The following is a 14,683-nucleotide window of genomic DNA, read 5'->3' on the forward strand; positions in this document are numbered from 1 at the left end:
CCCCTATGTAATTAACTCACCTCAGGAAACAGGCTTTTGGGATTGAATGTATGTAGAAGTTAACAAGCTATAAAGTGAGCAAGTGAGCAATTGTTCAATTTTTAAGAAACATTGAGTTAAAGAGTGTTTCATGCATTCACCAACACAGATATGAGAGAGTTACGATGGTCTTTCATTTAATGACAGAGGTAATTTAAACGATTTTATGCTTCACTAGCATTGATTTCAAGTTCGTCCCTGCTAGACAGACAGACTTTCTTCCTCATTGGCTCCTGCATGTATTTACTGCACTTCCTGCTTCTCCTGGATTCCCCGGAGCTGACTTGACCCTTTGTTCCACTGTAATTTATGTTTGTTAATGTCTTTGCTACTTACCTCTGTAACATCCTGCAGCTCTACAACCCTCCAAGAGTGCGATCTTTCTCCAGTTCTGGCACTGTGCATCCTGATTTCCTTTATCTTACCATTGACGGCCATGCCTTAAGATGGCTATAGGCCCTAAGCTATGGAATTGTCTCTGAAACTTCCCTAACTGTCCACCTCCCTTTCTTCTTTTAAGTATTTTAAGATAGTTTGTGATCCTTATAAACTATCTCTTTGGTTATGCTTTTAATTACTGTCCTAAAACCTTTATGTGGCTCAGTGTCAAATCTTGTCTTTTAATACTTCTGTAAAATGCTTTGGGATGCTTTACTATGTTAAAGGTGATATATAAATGAAAGTTGTGTTGTTGATTAATCTTGCTTTACATCTTGGTTAAGGCCTAGTTCAGAGCCATTCTGAATGCTGGAAAATACCAAGAGCTAATTTATCTATCCCTACACATTTCTCTTATTAATATTTGACTCTCTGACTTTAAGCAAAGAAAGATGAGTAACTTTCGTAGCCTTACAACTTCATTTAAAGCAATTTCAGAAGCTATGGTTTACAAATTCTCTGCTTATTTGATCCGCATCCCTCTCTACGTATACAGGCACACACAGTGAGCCAAGCGGAAGTGCTGAATGGCCGTTCTGCTCGGAGATTAAAGCCTGTTGCGCTAACCACAGAGAGAAAGCAAGAATTAACATTGTGGCTTACGTTGCTCTGTATGTTCATCATGTTCTTGGACAGCTCCAAGCTCATTGCATCTGGCAAATACGTGTAGTGGTGGATTGGATGCCTGTAGTTGGTGTTGCTGACCACTTCCTGAGACTTCCTGGCAGCAGTAATGTTGAACATATCCAGCGGTGTGTGATATTTGGTCTTGCTTTTCTCATAGTCTTTTTTGTATTCACGGTCAGACTGAAGCTTGGCTATACGCATGGAATGGACCAGCTTAGGATCATCTTGGAGGCTCTGGAAACCAATTTGTTTGCCCTTCGCTTGTTCATAAGCTTTCTTGTATTTCACCTGTAAAATAATTGTTCAGATTACTGCAGAAGATGTTAAAATACAAATACTCATCTCAGCGACTGAGCAACCCCGTCATTAGAAAATAAGTACACACAAATATAAAAGTATTAAGAACCAGGGCCTGGATTTTTCGGTCGTGGGGCACGCGCAATCGGTGGGCTTGGAAGCAGACGGAAAACGGGCTACCGGCTGCGATCGGCCCCCAACCACGATTTCATGCTGGTTGGCCAATTAACTGCCAGCCAGCATGAAACACGCAGTGAGCTGCTCAGCGCTGCCGGGGGTGGGGGGGCAGGAAGAAGGTGGGCACCGATGTAACTGTGGGGGTGGGTGAGCGCCTTCGAGAGAGCTCCCCGAAGGCAGACAGCTGCCCCAGGGCGCTGCAGACCTTCACAGGCTAAAGGACATGACAAAAATGCTACAAAATATGTCCATGCAGCACAATCAAGCGCCTGAAAGCGCACCTCCTTAAAAACCAGTACCCAGATATCCTTTTTAAAAAAATTTTATTTCCCCCACGGAGATTTCATCCCGCCCTGGATCGAGGTTAGAGCAAAACGTGAATGCCGCCTGGGAGACGGGTCTGTCCGCCAACCGTAAGTGTGGACGGGCCAGGTAAACTCGCTGTCGTTTGCATCGTTAATGGGCATAATTGCCCACTTAATTGTTGGCAGGCGCGCTTCTGGCTGCCGCAGCGCCTGCCGAGCGAAATATCGCACGATGACGTCGGGACGCTCACCCGACGCTATCTTACGCTATTTCACGCCCGTTCAGGCCAGGCCCGCGCCCGCCCACCGGACGTAAAATTCTGGCCCATGGGCATGTGTAGGCCATTCATGACAACAACGTATTAACAAACACTGTGGCCTTTGTATTCAAGATGGCTTTTCAAACACGAGCCTAATGTGCTTGTATGAAATGTTCTTGTCTGCTGTGTTAATGCAGCATCGGCATATTTCTTTCAATGCACTATTATCTCTGATAAAATAACGGATAAAGCTATTTCCAAACACAGCTGTAATCTACTTCAAAAACATCATTTTGAAGGCCATGAACCAAACTGTGCGACGACAGGATATTTCTTCAGTCTAGGATCTTTATTTTGATTAAACGCATTCAGTTGTGCAGATTTGATCAAAGTCACTGCAGAAAAATGCAGATATTAGGCCGCAGTCCTTTTGTTCTTTGCCTCAATGGTATTGTGGATTAATGTTTCTGTGGAATATTATCAAGTCACAGGGCAGGATTTTACGTTCCCCTGCCGGAGTTTGCAAGTGGGGATGGGGTGGCAGGGAACCATAAAATTCCTCAGCTGTCAGCCTCACACCCATCCCAACGGCTCCACAATGTTATGGCAGGATGGGAGAGGGGGAAGCCCATCCTTGCCCCAATTGAGGCCCTTAAGTGGACAATTAATGACCACTCAGGGCCATTTCCTGCCTAGCCTCAATTTTCAGGCTGGCGGGACAAGTTCAGGGACGCGATTTGGGGGGGGGGGATGGGGGGGAGCCTGAAAAGTGACCCTGCTCAGGCCTCTGTCAAGAAGGGGGTGGTGGGGCATCTCCTTTCAACATCAGGCTTCCCGCCCTCACAAGGTTTCCCCCCCTCCACTGTGGGTGCCCCCATCCACCAAGCTTCACCTCCACTCCCCCACTCCGAGACCCCCACAATCACCTGGTTCTGAACCCCAAGGGCTTAGGGTGGAATCGTCCATGCCCGCTGGTGTTGGGCATGTTCAGTGGCATGAGCAGACAATATTGCGGAAGGCCAAAAATCAGTTTCACGATGTTGTGAAACCAGTTTGCGATCGTCCACTCAGCCCATCAATAGAGGGTCCCATTCCCCACCATCGGAATTCGGGGACCTCACATTGTAATACATCAGCATATTCGTTATAAGGCTTGCCCGCCAGACTCATGCCCCCGCTGCTGGATCGTCCATTCACATCAGCGTGCATGCCAACATGGTCCACAACAGCATATAAAAGGTGTGCACTGAGCAGGCTGTGCTTTAAGGGGAACTCGGAGGTGAGCGCACAGTTACGTTGCGGAGCGCTCGCAAGGAACGTCTATTGGACTTCAAAGTTGAGGCAGGTGAGCGCACAAAGGCTGCCCTGCGGTTGAGGTGACTTTGGGCGGGAGGGGGCAAAGGCTGCCCTGTGGTTGAAGGTAGAGCACAAGCACGTGCGGGGTGGTGGGGTTGGTGGGAAACCTTGTATAAAGTGACCATTCCTCTGCAGCTGAGGCAGTTCAGGCACAGCCACATTGATATGATTGGAGTCGGGCCTCTAGCTTCTCTGCCCACTCAAGCAACGCAGAGACATCAAAGTGCCACCAAATGCTCCAGAACATTTCATCCCCTCGGGGACAGACCACAAACTAATGAGCATTTTAGTGGGCTGCAGAACAATTGGGATGACTGAGTATGTTGTACAATCTCCTGGCTAAAGCTGGCCATGGCTCACAGCCCCTTGCAATGTCAGCATACCGGTTTGGACCAGTGTCCCCCATGGTTCAAGCTAACAGTGCAGCCTTGCAGCATGTGTTAGGAGAATGCCTGTGCCTGAGCTGAGAGCACAGCATGCAGCTCAATGGGCAAAACTGCCACCAGTCAGTCAGGTGGAGTGGGGTGGAGGTGGGGTTTCGGACAGCCACGCAGCGCACTAATCTCTGGCCATCCAAGTGGTGGCCAGCACTCTCCAGGATGCGTTAAGGGGCCTTCAGACTTAACCAAGAGAGGTTCTTAATACACATGCCAACCCACGCATCTCTCTCTTTCATTCTACAGGAGGAGTACCTCAGGATCATGGAGCCTGGTGAATTAGCTGTATTCCTCGAGGTGTACAAGAGTGAAAATGATGCGGTCAACTATGTCAAAAGCAAGGGGTTCCATTCGCTGAATGTGCAGCTGGTGTGAAAGAGTGAATGGTGATGCCCTTTGAACTGGCAGTGAGTGAGGCCTCTGTGGACGTGTAATGGGTTTGTAAGTGTGTGAGTTGAGAGTGATGAGAAGAGTGATTTACCCTGGCAGAACGCGGGAGATCATTCACCCTACAACATAGTGTCCCAATTCACCAACTCACACTTTCCGGAGGAAAATCATCCTGCTGAATCCTCCAGGATCACAGAATTATCCCTTCATATGGAAGGGGAATTTGAGGGCGAAATGGCTTTGGGTCACTCTTGGATGTCTCCATTAGAAGGGACCTGAATATTTGCCTTCTTATCGAGAGCATGGCACATATGAAGATATGCAGTAAGTAAAGGTTACTCAGTCCATCAAGCCCATTGCATCCAGAGACAATAGCCCAGGGTTTCCTTGGAACTGCTCCAACTCTGCCCTGTAAATTTGTCAGAAGTGCAGTGGAAATGTCCTTTACCTCAGGTTTCACCACCTTTTCAGCAAAGTTTCAACTACAAAGCTTAAGCTACTCCAAGGAAATTCTGGGCTCATGCCTATTCACTCTATCATTAGTTACTTTCCACAGCTGCTGGTTGATCCCCTACCTCATACACCACTAACATCCTTCCCTATCTTGCCTGGATAGCAATCAGACAGTGGTATTAATATTGTTACAATCCTCAATCCCCCTTCTCAACAGACATGGGCCCAGGTCCTTGATAAAGAATTGGTCCTATAGACCTGATTCATATACAAAGCTTTAAATGAAAATTGATCAAATGCTCTGTCTGGACATCTGTTTCACATATTCACTGCTCAGTGAGACTATTATTCTAATCTCTAACCTTGCACAAGGCTTGTGAATTTCATATTTTTGTCCTATTGTCCTATACCCATTGTCAAAGATCAATAACATCAACTTCATCGCTATCTTATCTCAAATTTATCCATAACCAAATGGCACAAGGAAAATAAAAAGATGAGTAAAATGGAATGGGGAAGAAGTATAATAAAGTACAATTAAAAGTATGAATATTGTACACTTACATCACTGGCATTATGCCGGGCAGATTTAGCAGCGATAATTGGAATAGAATCAAAAGTAACGTGACAACCCTTTGCTAACTCCTTTTTCCAGGCTTGTTTGTAGCAGTTCTGCAAATGAAAATGATATTTAATTAAATCATTCGGAAAATAGACATGTTGACAAGATCCAGAACTACACAAAATTATATGAAAATGAAACACCCATGAAACTGAGCTGACATATTATTTGGTGGGCCGTGTGCACATTGATTGAGAAACTGTCTTATTCAGCCGCATTGCTGACAGATAGAGCAGGCTATTGGTTATCACTTAGATCCACTCGGAGATTGCCAAAGTCACTTCCTCCAGGAATCACAAAATACCGTTGCGTGCGATAAATTTGGAAATTTGAGGGATTTGTCGCTGAATGTGTCATGTCAAATCATTTGTCCTGGTGTTGTGACTGATCAGCTGTAGCACAGAATCATTGGCACGGATCTCAGCCTGCCATTCACCCACTTCGAGAATTGCCATTGAGAAAATGTTAGAGTCTATTATAAAGGATGTAATAGCGGAGCATTTGGAATTACACAATCTAATCAAGCAGAGTCAGCATGGTTTCATGAAGGGGAAATCATGCCTGACAAATTTATTAGAATTCTTTGAGGAGGTAACTAGTAGGATAGATAAAGGGGAACCAGTAAATGCATTATTTGGATTTCCAAAATGTGTTCAATAAGGTACTGCACGTAAGGCTACTTAATAAAATAAGAGCCCATGGTGTTAGAGGTAGTATAGTAGCATGGATAGAGGATTGTCTAACTAATAGAAGACAGGGAGCTGGGATAATGGGGCCATTTTTAGAATGGCAACCTGTAACTAGTGGAATGCCACAGGGGTCAGTGCTGGGGCCTCAATTATTTACAATATATATTGATGACTTAGATGAGGGAAGTGAATGTACTATCACCAAATTTGTGGATGATACGAAAATAGGTGGGAAGGTGAGGATGACACAAGGAGTCTACAGAGGGATATAGACAGGTTGAGTGAATGGGCAAAAAAGTGGCAGATGGAATATAATGTGGGAAAATGTGAGGTTATGCACTTTGGCAGGAAGAATAGAGGAGCTGAATATGATTTAAATGGAGAAAGACTGCAGAAGGCTGCAGAACAGAGGGATTTGGGAGTCCTTATGCATGAATCCCAAAAAGTTAGCATATAAATTCAATAGGTAATAGGGAAGGCAAAATGGAATGTTGGCCTTTATTTTAACGGGAATGGAGTATAAAAATAGGGATGTCTTGCTAAAACTATACAAGGCACTAGTTAGACCACACTTAAAATATTGTGAACAGTTTTGGTCCCCTTATCTAAGGAAAAATATACTGGCATCGGAGGCAGTCCAGAGAAGGTTCACTAGGTTGATCCTGGGTGTGGAGGGATTTTCTTATGAGTTAAGATTGAGTAGGTTGAGCCTGTACTCATTGGAGTTTAGAAGAATGAGAGGCGACCTTACTGAAACATCTAAGATTCTTAGGAGGCTTGACAGGGTAGATGCTGAGAGGTTGTTTTGCCTTGTGGGAAAGTCTAGGACCGGAGGGCATAATCTCAGAGTAAGGGGTTTCCCATTTAAAGCAGAGATGAGGATGAATTTCTTCTCTCAGAGGGTAGTTAATCTGTGGAATTCTTTACCGCCGAGGGCTGTAGAAACTGAGTTGTTAAGTATATTCAAGGCTGAGATAGACAGGTTTTTAATCAGTAAGGGTTTCAAGGGTTATGGGGAGAAGGCAGGAAAGTGGAGTTGAGGATTATCAGATCAGCCATGATCTCATTGAATGGCAGAGCAGATTCGATGGGCCAAATGTCCTACTTCTGTTCCTACGTCTTATGGTCTTATAGATGCATTTCTGTCTTCCGATGGGCTGATGGAGAGATGCTGAATGAAAGCCAGATGTTTCCTATGGGCAAGGAAGATAACTTCCTTGGTCACTTTTAGGTAGTTATTAGTGCCAAAGTCAAGAGCAGGACCTGTGGAGGTCTAGGGACAAAGGAACAGGCCATTCAGCCCCTCAAGCCTACACCATCGTTCAGATAATTCATGGTGGATCTGTAGCTCAACTCCATGTCCCTATTTCTGCTCTAAATTCCTAACCTAACAAAAATCTAACATTCTCAGACTTGAAATTGGCCCACAATCAACAGAGAGTATTCCAAATTTCTTCTCTCCTTTGTGTGAAAATATACTTTCTGACTTGCCTCCTATTACTGCCCAATTTAGTAATTTGCCACATGCAATAACTATAAGACTTAAGCACTGACGGAGCATCTATCACTTAGATTCTATCAGAATTTTCCAAAGCCACTGCCTCCAGGTTGCACAATTTTGGAGGAATTCTAATTTTGCAACATATTTCTATTTTTGGAATCATTGGTGAATATGAGTATACAGTAGAGATTACAACCAAGCAGTAAAAGGGGTTCATTTTGAACCTTAAGAATATCTTTGTTGCTTTGCACTTTTCTCAAATGTCATTTGAAGACACAGTTACACCTGACGGAAAAGGAGACGTTTATAACCAGGGAAGAGGCAGAGAGCAATGCAAACCTCCAGTACATTGGAAATAGGAAATTGCTGCCTATGGCTACCACCTCTAGCACCCACTTCCCTCATAATGTGCTCAGCCCTTTTGGTGATATCCCTCAAGTATTAAAGGGAAAGAGAACATCTGGAATTTGACACTAACTGCTACTACATCTAGGGAAAAAGGTTCAATAATCTGCTGGCAGAATTGCTTCGGGTATCAACAAGGCTTTTTTTTTTAAATAGTCATCCCTGGGATGTGGGCATCATTGGTAAGGCCAACGTTTACTGGTCATCTCTAGTTGCCCTGATTTTGATACAACCTAGTGGCTTGCTGGGCCACATCAGAGGGCAATTCAGGGTCAACCACACTGGAGTCATTTATAAGCCAGACTAGGTAAAGACAGTAAGTTTTCCTTTCCTAAAGGACATTTATCAATAAGTTGACTTTTAAGACCATCTGACAGTGTCATGGTTACTTTTACTGATGCCAGTTTTTTGTTTCCTGAAAAAAATTTTTTAAATGTTATTCAGGTGCAAGCCATTGAGTTTAACGTCTGAAACAGAGATTGATTCCATCTGGAATTGAAGGCTGGGATTTTCTGCTTCTGTGCTTGTCAGCCGGTGATTTTACTGTCCGTTAAAAGGAGTGGGCCATTCAGTCCTACGAGGCTGTTCTATCATTCAGTTAGATTATGGCTGACCTCAACTCCATCTGGTAGAAAAGATGCTAAAGTGTTTGAACAGATCTATTCAAGGATACTTACATCACTGGCATTAATAGCATTGACTCTGGCCTGAATAAATTCTGGCAGATCAGGAGGATAAGTGTACTTGTGGATGATCTTCTCTCCTTTAGCTTTGTAGTTTACCTAAATCACAAAACCAAATACAAAAACGTGAGACTATGTTACTGAAGAAATTATTAGCATTTTCTATTAGTGTTCTGGATAGGTTAATAGGGCTGTCAGCATTGGAAGTGTACAGATATAAACAGGTAAATGAAGAGAGCAGACAAATAGTGTTCTTCAGAGATATGAGTCAATAATCATGTTGCACATTATTACTATGCCTCTGGGATTGTACCTAAATTATTAAAACACATAGAACCATGTGGACTGCTGCTATGTCATGCAGACCTTGAAAGTTTCAAGCCTGATGCTTGGTCTGTGCTCAATCAACATATCTCAGACAGAGGTGCAGAAAATGCACTATAGAGGGGGGAAAAAAATCAAGCCTGGTTCCTCCTAGATCTCAAGGACAGTGTTAGGATTGCTTGTGATGCCCACTATAGTGAATGGTCTATTAAACAAGCTAAGAACATATAGTGTTGAGGGTGATATGTTAGCTTGGATAGCGGACTGACTAACTAACAAGAAACAGAGAGTCAGGATAAATGTGTCATTTTCAGGCTGGCAAATGTAACCAGTGGAGTGCCACAGGGATCAGTGTTGGGGCCTCAACTATTTACAATCTATATTAATGACTTGGATGAAGGGAACAACTGTATTGTAGCTAAATTTGCTGATGATACGAAGATGGGTAGGAAAGCAAGTTGTGAGGAGGATATCAAGAGTCTGCAAAGGGATACAATAGGTTAAGCGAGTTGGCAAAAATTTGGTAGACAAAGTATAATGTGGGAAAATGTGACGTTGCCCATTTTGGCAGGAATAATAGAAAAGCAGAATATTATTTAGATAAAGAGATGCTGCAGAATGCTGAGGTACAGAAGGACTTACATGAATCACAAAAAGTCAGCATGCAGGTATACATGTAATTAAGAAGGTAAATGGAATGTTGGCCTTTATTGCAAAGGGGCTGGAATATAAAAGTAGAGAAGTCTTACTACAACTGTGAGATCATACCTAAAGTACAGCGTACAGTTTTGGTCACCTTATTGACCAAATCCTTGCATTGGAGGCAGTTCAGAGAAGCTTCACCAGGCTGATTCCTGGGATAAAGAGATTGTCTTATGAGGAAAGATTGGGCCTGTACTCATTGGAATTTAGAAGAATGAGAGGTAATCTTATTGAAACATATAAGATTCTGAGGGTGTTTGACAGGGTAGATAATGAGGGGATGTTTCCCCTCATAGGGAAATCTAGAACTAGGAGACACAGTTTCAAAATAAGGCCTCTCCCATTTAAGATAGAGATAAAGATGAATTTCTTCTCTCAGAGGGTCATTAGTGTTTGGAATTCTCTCCCCAATGAAGAATGGAGACTGGCTCATTGAATATATTCAAGGCTGAGTTAGACAGATTTTTGATTGACAAGGGAGTCAAGGATTATGGGGACAGGCAGAAAAGTGAAGTTAAGGCCACGTCAGATAAATCATCATAAAAGAAAAATATTGCAGATGCTGGAGACCTGAAATAAAAGCAAAAAGTACTGGAAAAACTCAAGAGGTCTATCAGCATCTGTAGAGAGAGAAACAGGGTTAATGTTTCGAATCCAATATGACTTTTCTTCAGAACTGAAGAGAAGCAGGAATGTGATGGGTTTTATGCTGTTGAAAAGGGGGGCAAGGCCAGGTGGAGCAAAAAGGAAAAGTCAGGGATAAGTTCGAAGGTGGGGGAGGTTAAATTATAAAGATGTCATGGAACAAAAGAGTGGGAATGGTAAAGTAGGTGTTCATAGCAGAGTAAAGGTCAGCACTATCTGAAAGCAAAATAGCAGAAAGTGTTAATAACAGAATAAAGGTCAATGCTGTTTGAAAGTAAAACAGGAGAACAAGATACAGACTGGCACTAGAGGAAAAAAATACACAATGGAGGACAAGGTTCATGGTCAGAAATTGTTGAACTTAATGTTGAGTCCAGAAGGCTGTAAGATGCATTATCAAAAGATGAGATACTGCTCCTCAAGCTTACGTTGGACTTCACTTGAAAAGTGCAGCAGGTCAAGGACAGAAATGTGAGCATGAGAGCAAGGAGGTGAATTGAAATGACAAGCGACCGAAAGGTCAGGGTTGTACTTGGAGACTGAACGGAGGTGATCTGCTAAACAAAACTTCCTCCACATTAGGAGGCCAAATGCGACTGGGTGGCCACTTTGCAGAACACATCCATTCAGTCCACAAACATGACCTCGACCTTCCGGTTGCTTGCCATTTCAATCCACCCACCTTTTCTCATGCTCACGTTTCTGACCTAGGCCTGCTGCAATTTTCGAGTGAAGTCCAACGCAAGCTTAAGGAACAGTGCCTCGTCTTCCAGTTAGGTACTTTATCTGGACTCAACATTGAATTCAACGCTTTCAGATCATGACCTCTCTCCTCCATTTTGTATCTTTTCCTCCTAGCGCCAGTCTGTATCTTGTTCTCATGTTTTGCTTTCAAACAGCATAGACTTTATTCTCCTATTTACACATGCTGCTATTCTGCTTTTAGACAGTGCTGATCTTTATTCTGCTATTAACACCTACTCTGGTCCAATGCTTTGTTCCTTTACTACTCCCATTCTCACTCTCTTTGCCTTTTGTTCCATGGCATCTTTGTCACTTAATCTCCCCCACCCTCAAATCTGGCACTTTTTGCTCTGCCTGACCCTTCCCCTTTCTTTGAGAGCACAAAACCCATCACATTTCTGCTTCTCTTCAGTTCCAAAGAAGAGTCATATTGGACTCGAAATGTTAACTCTGTTTCTCTCTCCACAGGTGCTGCCAGACCTGCCGAGTTTTTCAAGTACTTTTTGTTTTTATTTCAAATAAGCCATGATATTATTTACTGATGGACCAGACATTGGGTGCTGAATGGCCTACCCTGCTGCTACTGCTGATGTTATGTTCTTATGTCTGTTGATACTTGCCTATCAGGGTTACACTTCAGTGAGGTGCCAGGCAATAGATAAATATATAATATGGCAGGATAAACAAAAGAGCTGACAAAAGCAGAAATCAAATCCTGCACTGAGTATTTGTTCAGCGGACAATGGTTGAGGTAACAAGAAGCTGGTGAACTGGTGAATCCACTCACTATACCCAGAATAGTACAGTGGTTTTATTACCCATGATTTCCCTGAGGGTGAGATTGTACCTGCAGCCAGAGGGTGAAAGTGTAAGGCATTCTCATCTATTTCCAAGCACACTCTCTAGAGCGGCTATGAGAAAAGCATGGCACCTTTTATTTGTGCACCTTCATGGTTTAAACAATAACGTGGAAGATGGTAAAACCTACATAGACTAGAGGAGAAAATGTTTCAAAATTTTCATTTTAATCACCAATCCACTCCTCTACTTCGCAGTTTTATACCAATCAGCCTGATTTTTAAAAGTGCCAGTCACTTGAACTTGTTAATTTACATATGTGCAAATTTTAATGAAGGATATTGAACACATTTCTGTGCCCGTAGAAAAATAAATAGCTTTCAGACACTGCATAAACAATCTTTAATCAAGTGCTTTATTTCAGCAAATTTTAAAATTAGAAGCAAAACATGTTTTGACGTGTCTACATTCAAACCTTATTGCTCCTAGTAAACTGAGGTGAGGGCGTGTTCTAAACATTCTACTTACATCACTCCTGTGTTCTTGGTTAGCCTTTGCCAAGATTGTTTCTGGGGCATCATCTATTGAGGTGAATTTAATGGTGTTCGGAGGCTGACGGTACTTTTTCTGTTATGAAAAGATAAAGATTTTTGTGAAGGAGATGCCATTATCCTTAGTAGCATAGAATGCTTTGAATCCATTATAGTAAATCACATTTGCAAATATGCATGTCTTTTGACACTTATGTGGTATTAAGCTTATCATATGCGATTGCACCATAACCAGATATTTATCTCCTTCACCCATTCCCACGAAATGATTTGTATGAGAAATTTGTTCAATGGCTGCTTTGGGAAGGTAAAATACAAAGATGCTCCTGTCTGGCGACCTACCTCATTAAGGATATCCATGGCTTTCCTTGCCGTTTCAACATCTATGGAGCCGTAAGGCATCCAGCCAACGCCTTTTTGCCAGCTGTTATAATCTGCTTTATACTCAATCTGTTATGAAAACACACAGAAAGAAATGTTGTTTACCAATGAGCAAATTGCTAAGGGTACAAAGTAAATCATTACTGAGGCTCCCAGCAGTGTTTTGGATATCACTTTCGAGCCTGTGTGTCCAGTAAATCAGGGAGGCACCAACTTGAGCCCAAGTAATAATAATGCGAATTAAACTAATAGGTTAACCCAGGTACTTACATCACTCTGCAAACTGTTGGCTTTCTTAGCCAAGTTCAGAGGCAAACTGTCCGGAGGCAGAAAGTAACGATGTATTGGTTGCTTATAGTGTGAGTTGCTGGCAATTTCCTGAGCCTTCTTAGCCTGGGAGACATTGATCATATCAAGTGGACAATGATATTTCGTCTTGGTCTTTTCATAGTCCTTTTTGTACTCACGCTGAAATGAGAGAATAAATAAGTCAATTTAGAATTTCTCTGAGATCTACCTTATCAAATCACATCAGAAACTGCAGATTCCAGTTTACAAAAACCAGTAAGGCGAGAGAGATGTCAAAAAGGTCTGAGAACAATCCATCGTCTCATGGCTGGCTGCCTCATTAGTTTTTGGCGCATTAGGAAAACAATGTACAAGTAAAATTGTCAAATCTAGGATCTTTCTAATATCTGCTGCTCTGCTCAAAGCTGATCTGAAACCAGCCCATGTGAAGTTGTGCAAATGCAACCTTCTTGATAGAAGCAGAACCCATTCAGTTTCAAGGCATAAAATCTCAATTTAAATTTCGTATGAATTTTACAAAGGCTGCTGCTACATTGCGAATTTCAAATAAAACTCTTATTAGCTGCTCACTGGAGGAATTTATTTTTGGCTTGATAGCGGGGATTCAGTGAATATATAAATATTGTCTCGAGATAGCTACTATTTTTGGAGGAAGCTGACGTGGCTGCCAGTTGATCTCCTACCGAGTTGCCGATGAACTTAACTTACAATTGATTGCATCAGCGGCTGAGTCGGGTTTTGTAAATGGTAAATACAGATGCATTTGCATCTCTCCTTGGTGCCAAGCTATCAGTTCTTGAGCTCAACCAAGTTGATATGAAATGTCGGCTTATTTACAGGGAAATAGGCAAACTGGTCTGGTAATTGAGCAGATTTGGTGCTCATTCAATATCTTCCTGAAAAGGTAAACGTTTGGTGATAAATTTACTGCCCTGGGAGAAATAACCCCTTTGACCTGAAATATGGGAAGCTTGTTTGAATAATATAATGTTCTCAACTCTGCAGATCAGATTTAGTCATGTCTGCAACCCATCCGTCAGCTTTGTGGAGCAAGTTAACAACATTCCTGAACCCATATGCAAATAGGGGCACAAGGATTGAGGAACACTCCGGGAGCAGTGAATTCCACGCGCGGATGAGAAAGCCAGTGGCAGGACCACAGGAAATTGATCTGTCAGCCTTCATTTGCATGTTACCTGGGCCCCACTGTGCTTTCAAACTATTTATTACTCCATCTCCAACCTCCCCCTCCTTCTCCATGATCATGTTGAACCCATCTCCACCACCCCCACCCCCTCCCCCCCCCCACCCCCCCCACCCCCTCCGTCAAATCTGTGCTGGTATTGCCCAGAGGCCATGTTTGAATCCCACCAATTGGGTTTCTGTCCCTTTATCCCCTTTTCGCTCACCTCACTCTGCATCTTAGCCACATGCACAGAGTGTAAGATCTTAGGGTCGTCCTCTATGCAACGAGCTCCAACGTGTTTCCCGCGAGCCTTTTCATAGTTTAGTTTATATTTGATCTGAAAGGTAAACATTTCCAGCATTAA

The 14,683-nt window shown here is 42.8% G+C and overlaps 1 protein-coding gene across 2 annotated transcripts in view; it reads right to left on the reverse strand.

The window, feature by feature from the left end:
- The window catches only part of neb (nebulin), a 279,762-nt gene that overhangs the window by 229,511 nt on the left and 35,568 nt on the right, over positions 1–14,683 (reverse strand). For both annotated transcript variants that reach the window (XM_078552563.1, XM_078552562.1), the window contains exons 16-22: positions 14,543–14,656; positions 13,095–13,292; positions 12,786–12,893; positions 12,421–12,519; positions 8,674–8,778; positions 5,344–5,451; positions 1,081–1,392 (exon numbers count right to left, since the gene is read on the reverse strand). In XM_078552563.1, coding sequence (XP_078408689.1) covers positions 1,081–1,392; positions 5,344–5,451; positions 8,674–8,778; positions 12,421–12,519; positions 12,786–12,893; positions 13,095–13,292; positions 14,543–14,656 — 1,044 coding nt within the window. The remainder of the gene's footprint in view (positions 1–1,080; positions 1,393–5,343; positions 5,452–8,673; positions 8,779–12,420; positions 12,520–12,785; positions 12,894–13,094; positions 13,293–14,542; positions 14,657–14,683) is intronic.

Source organism: Cetorhinus maximus, chromosome 11 (assembly GCF_964194155.1).
Source record: "Cetorhinus maximus chromosome 11, sCetMax3.hap1.1, whole genome shotgun sequence".
Taxonomy (NCBI): domain Eukaryota; kingdom Metazoa; phylum Chordata; class Chondrichthyes; order Lamniformes; family Cetorhinidae; genus Cetorhinus; species Cetorhinus maximus.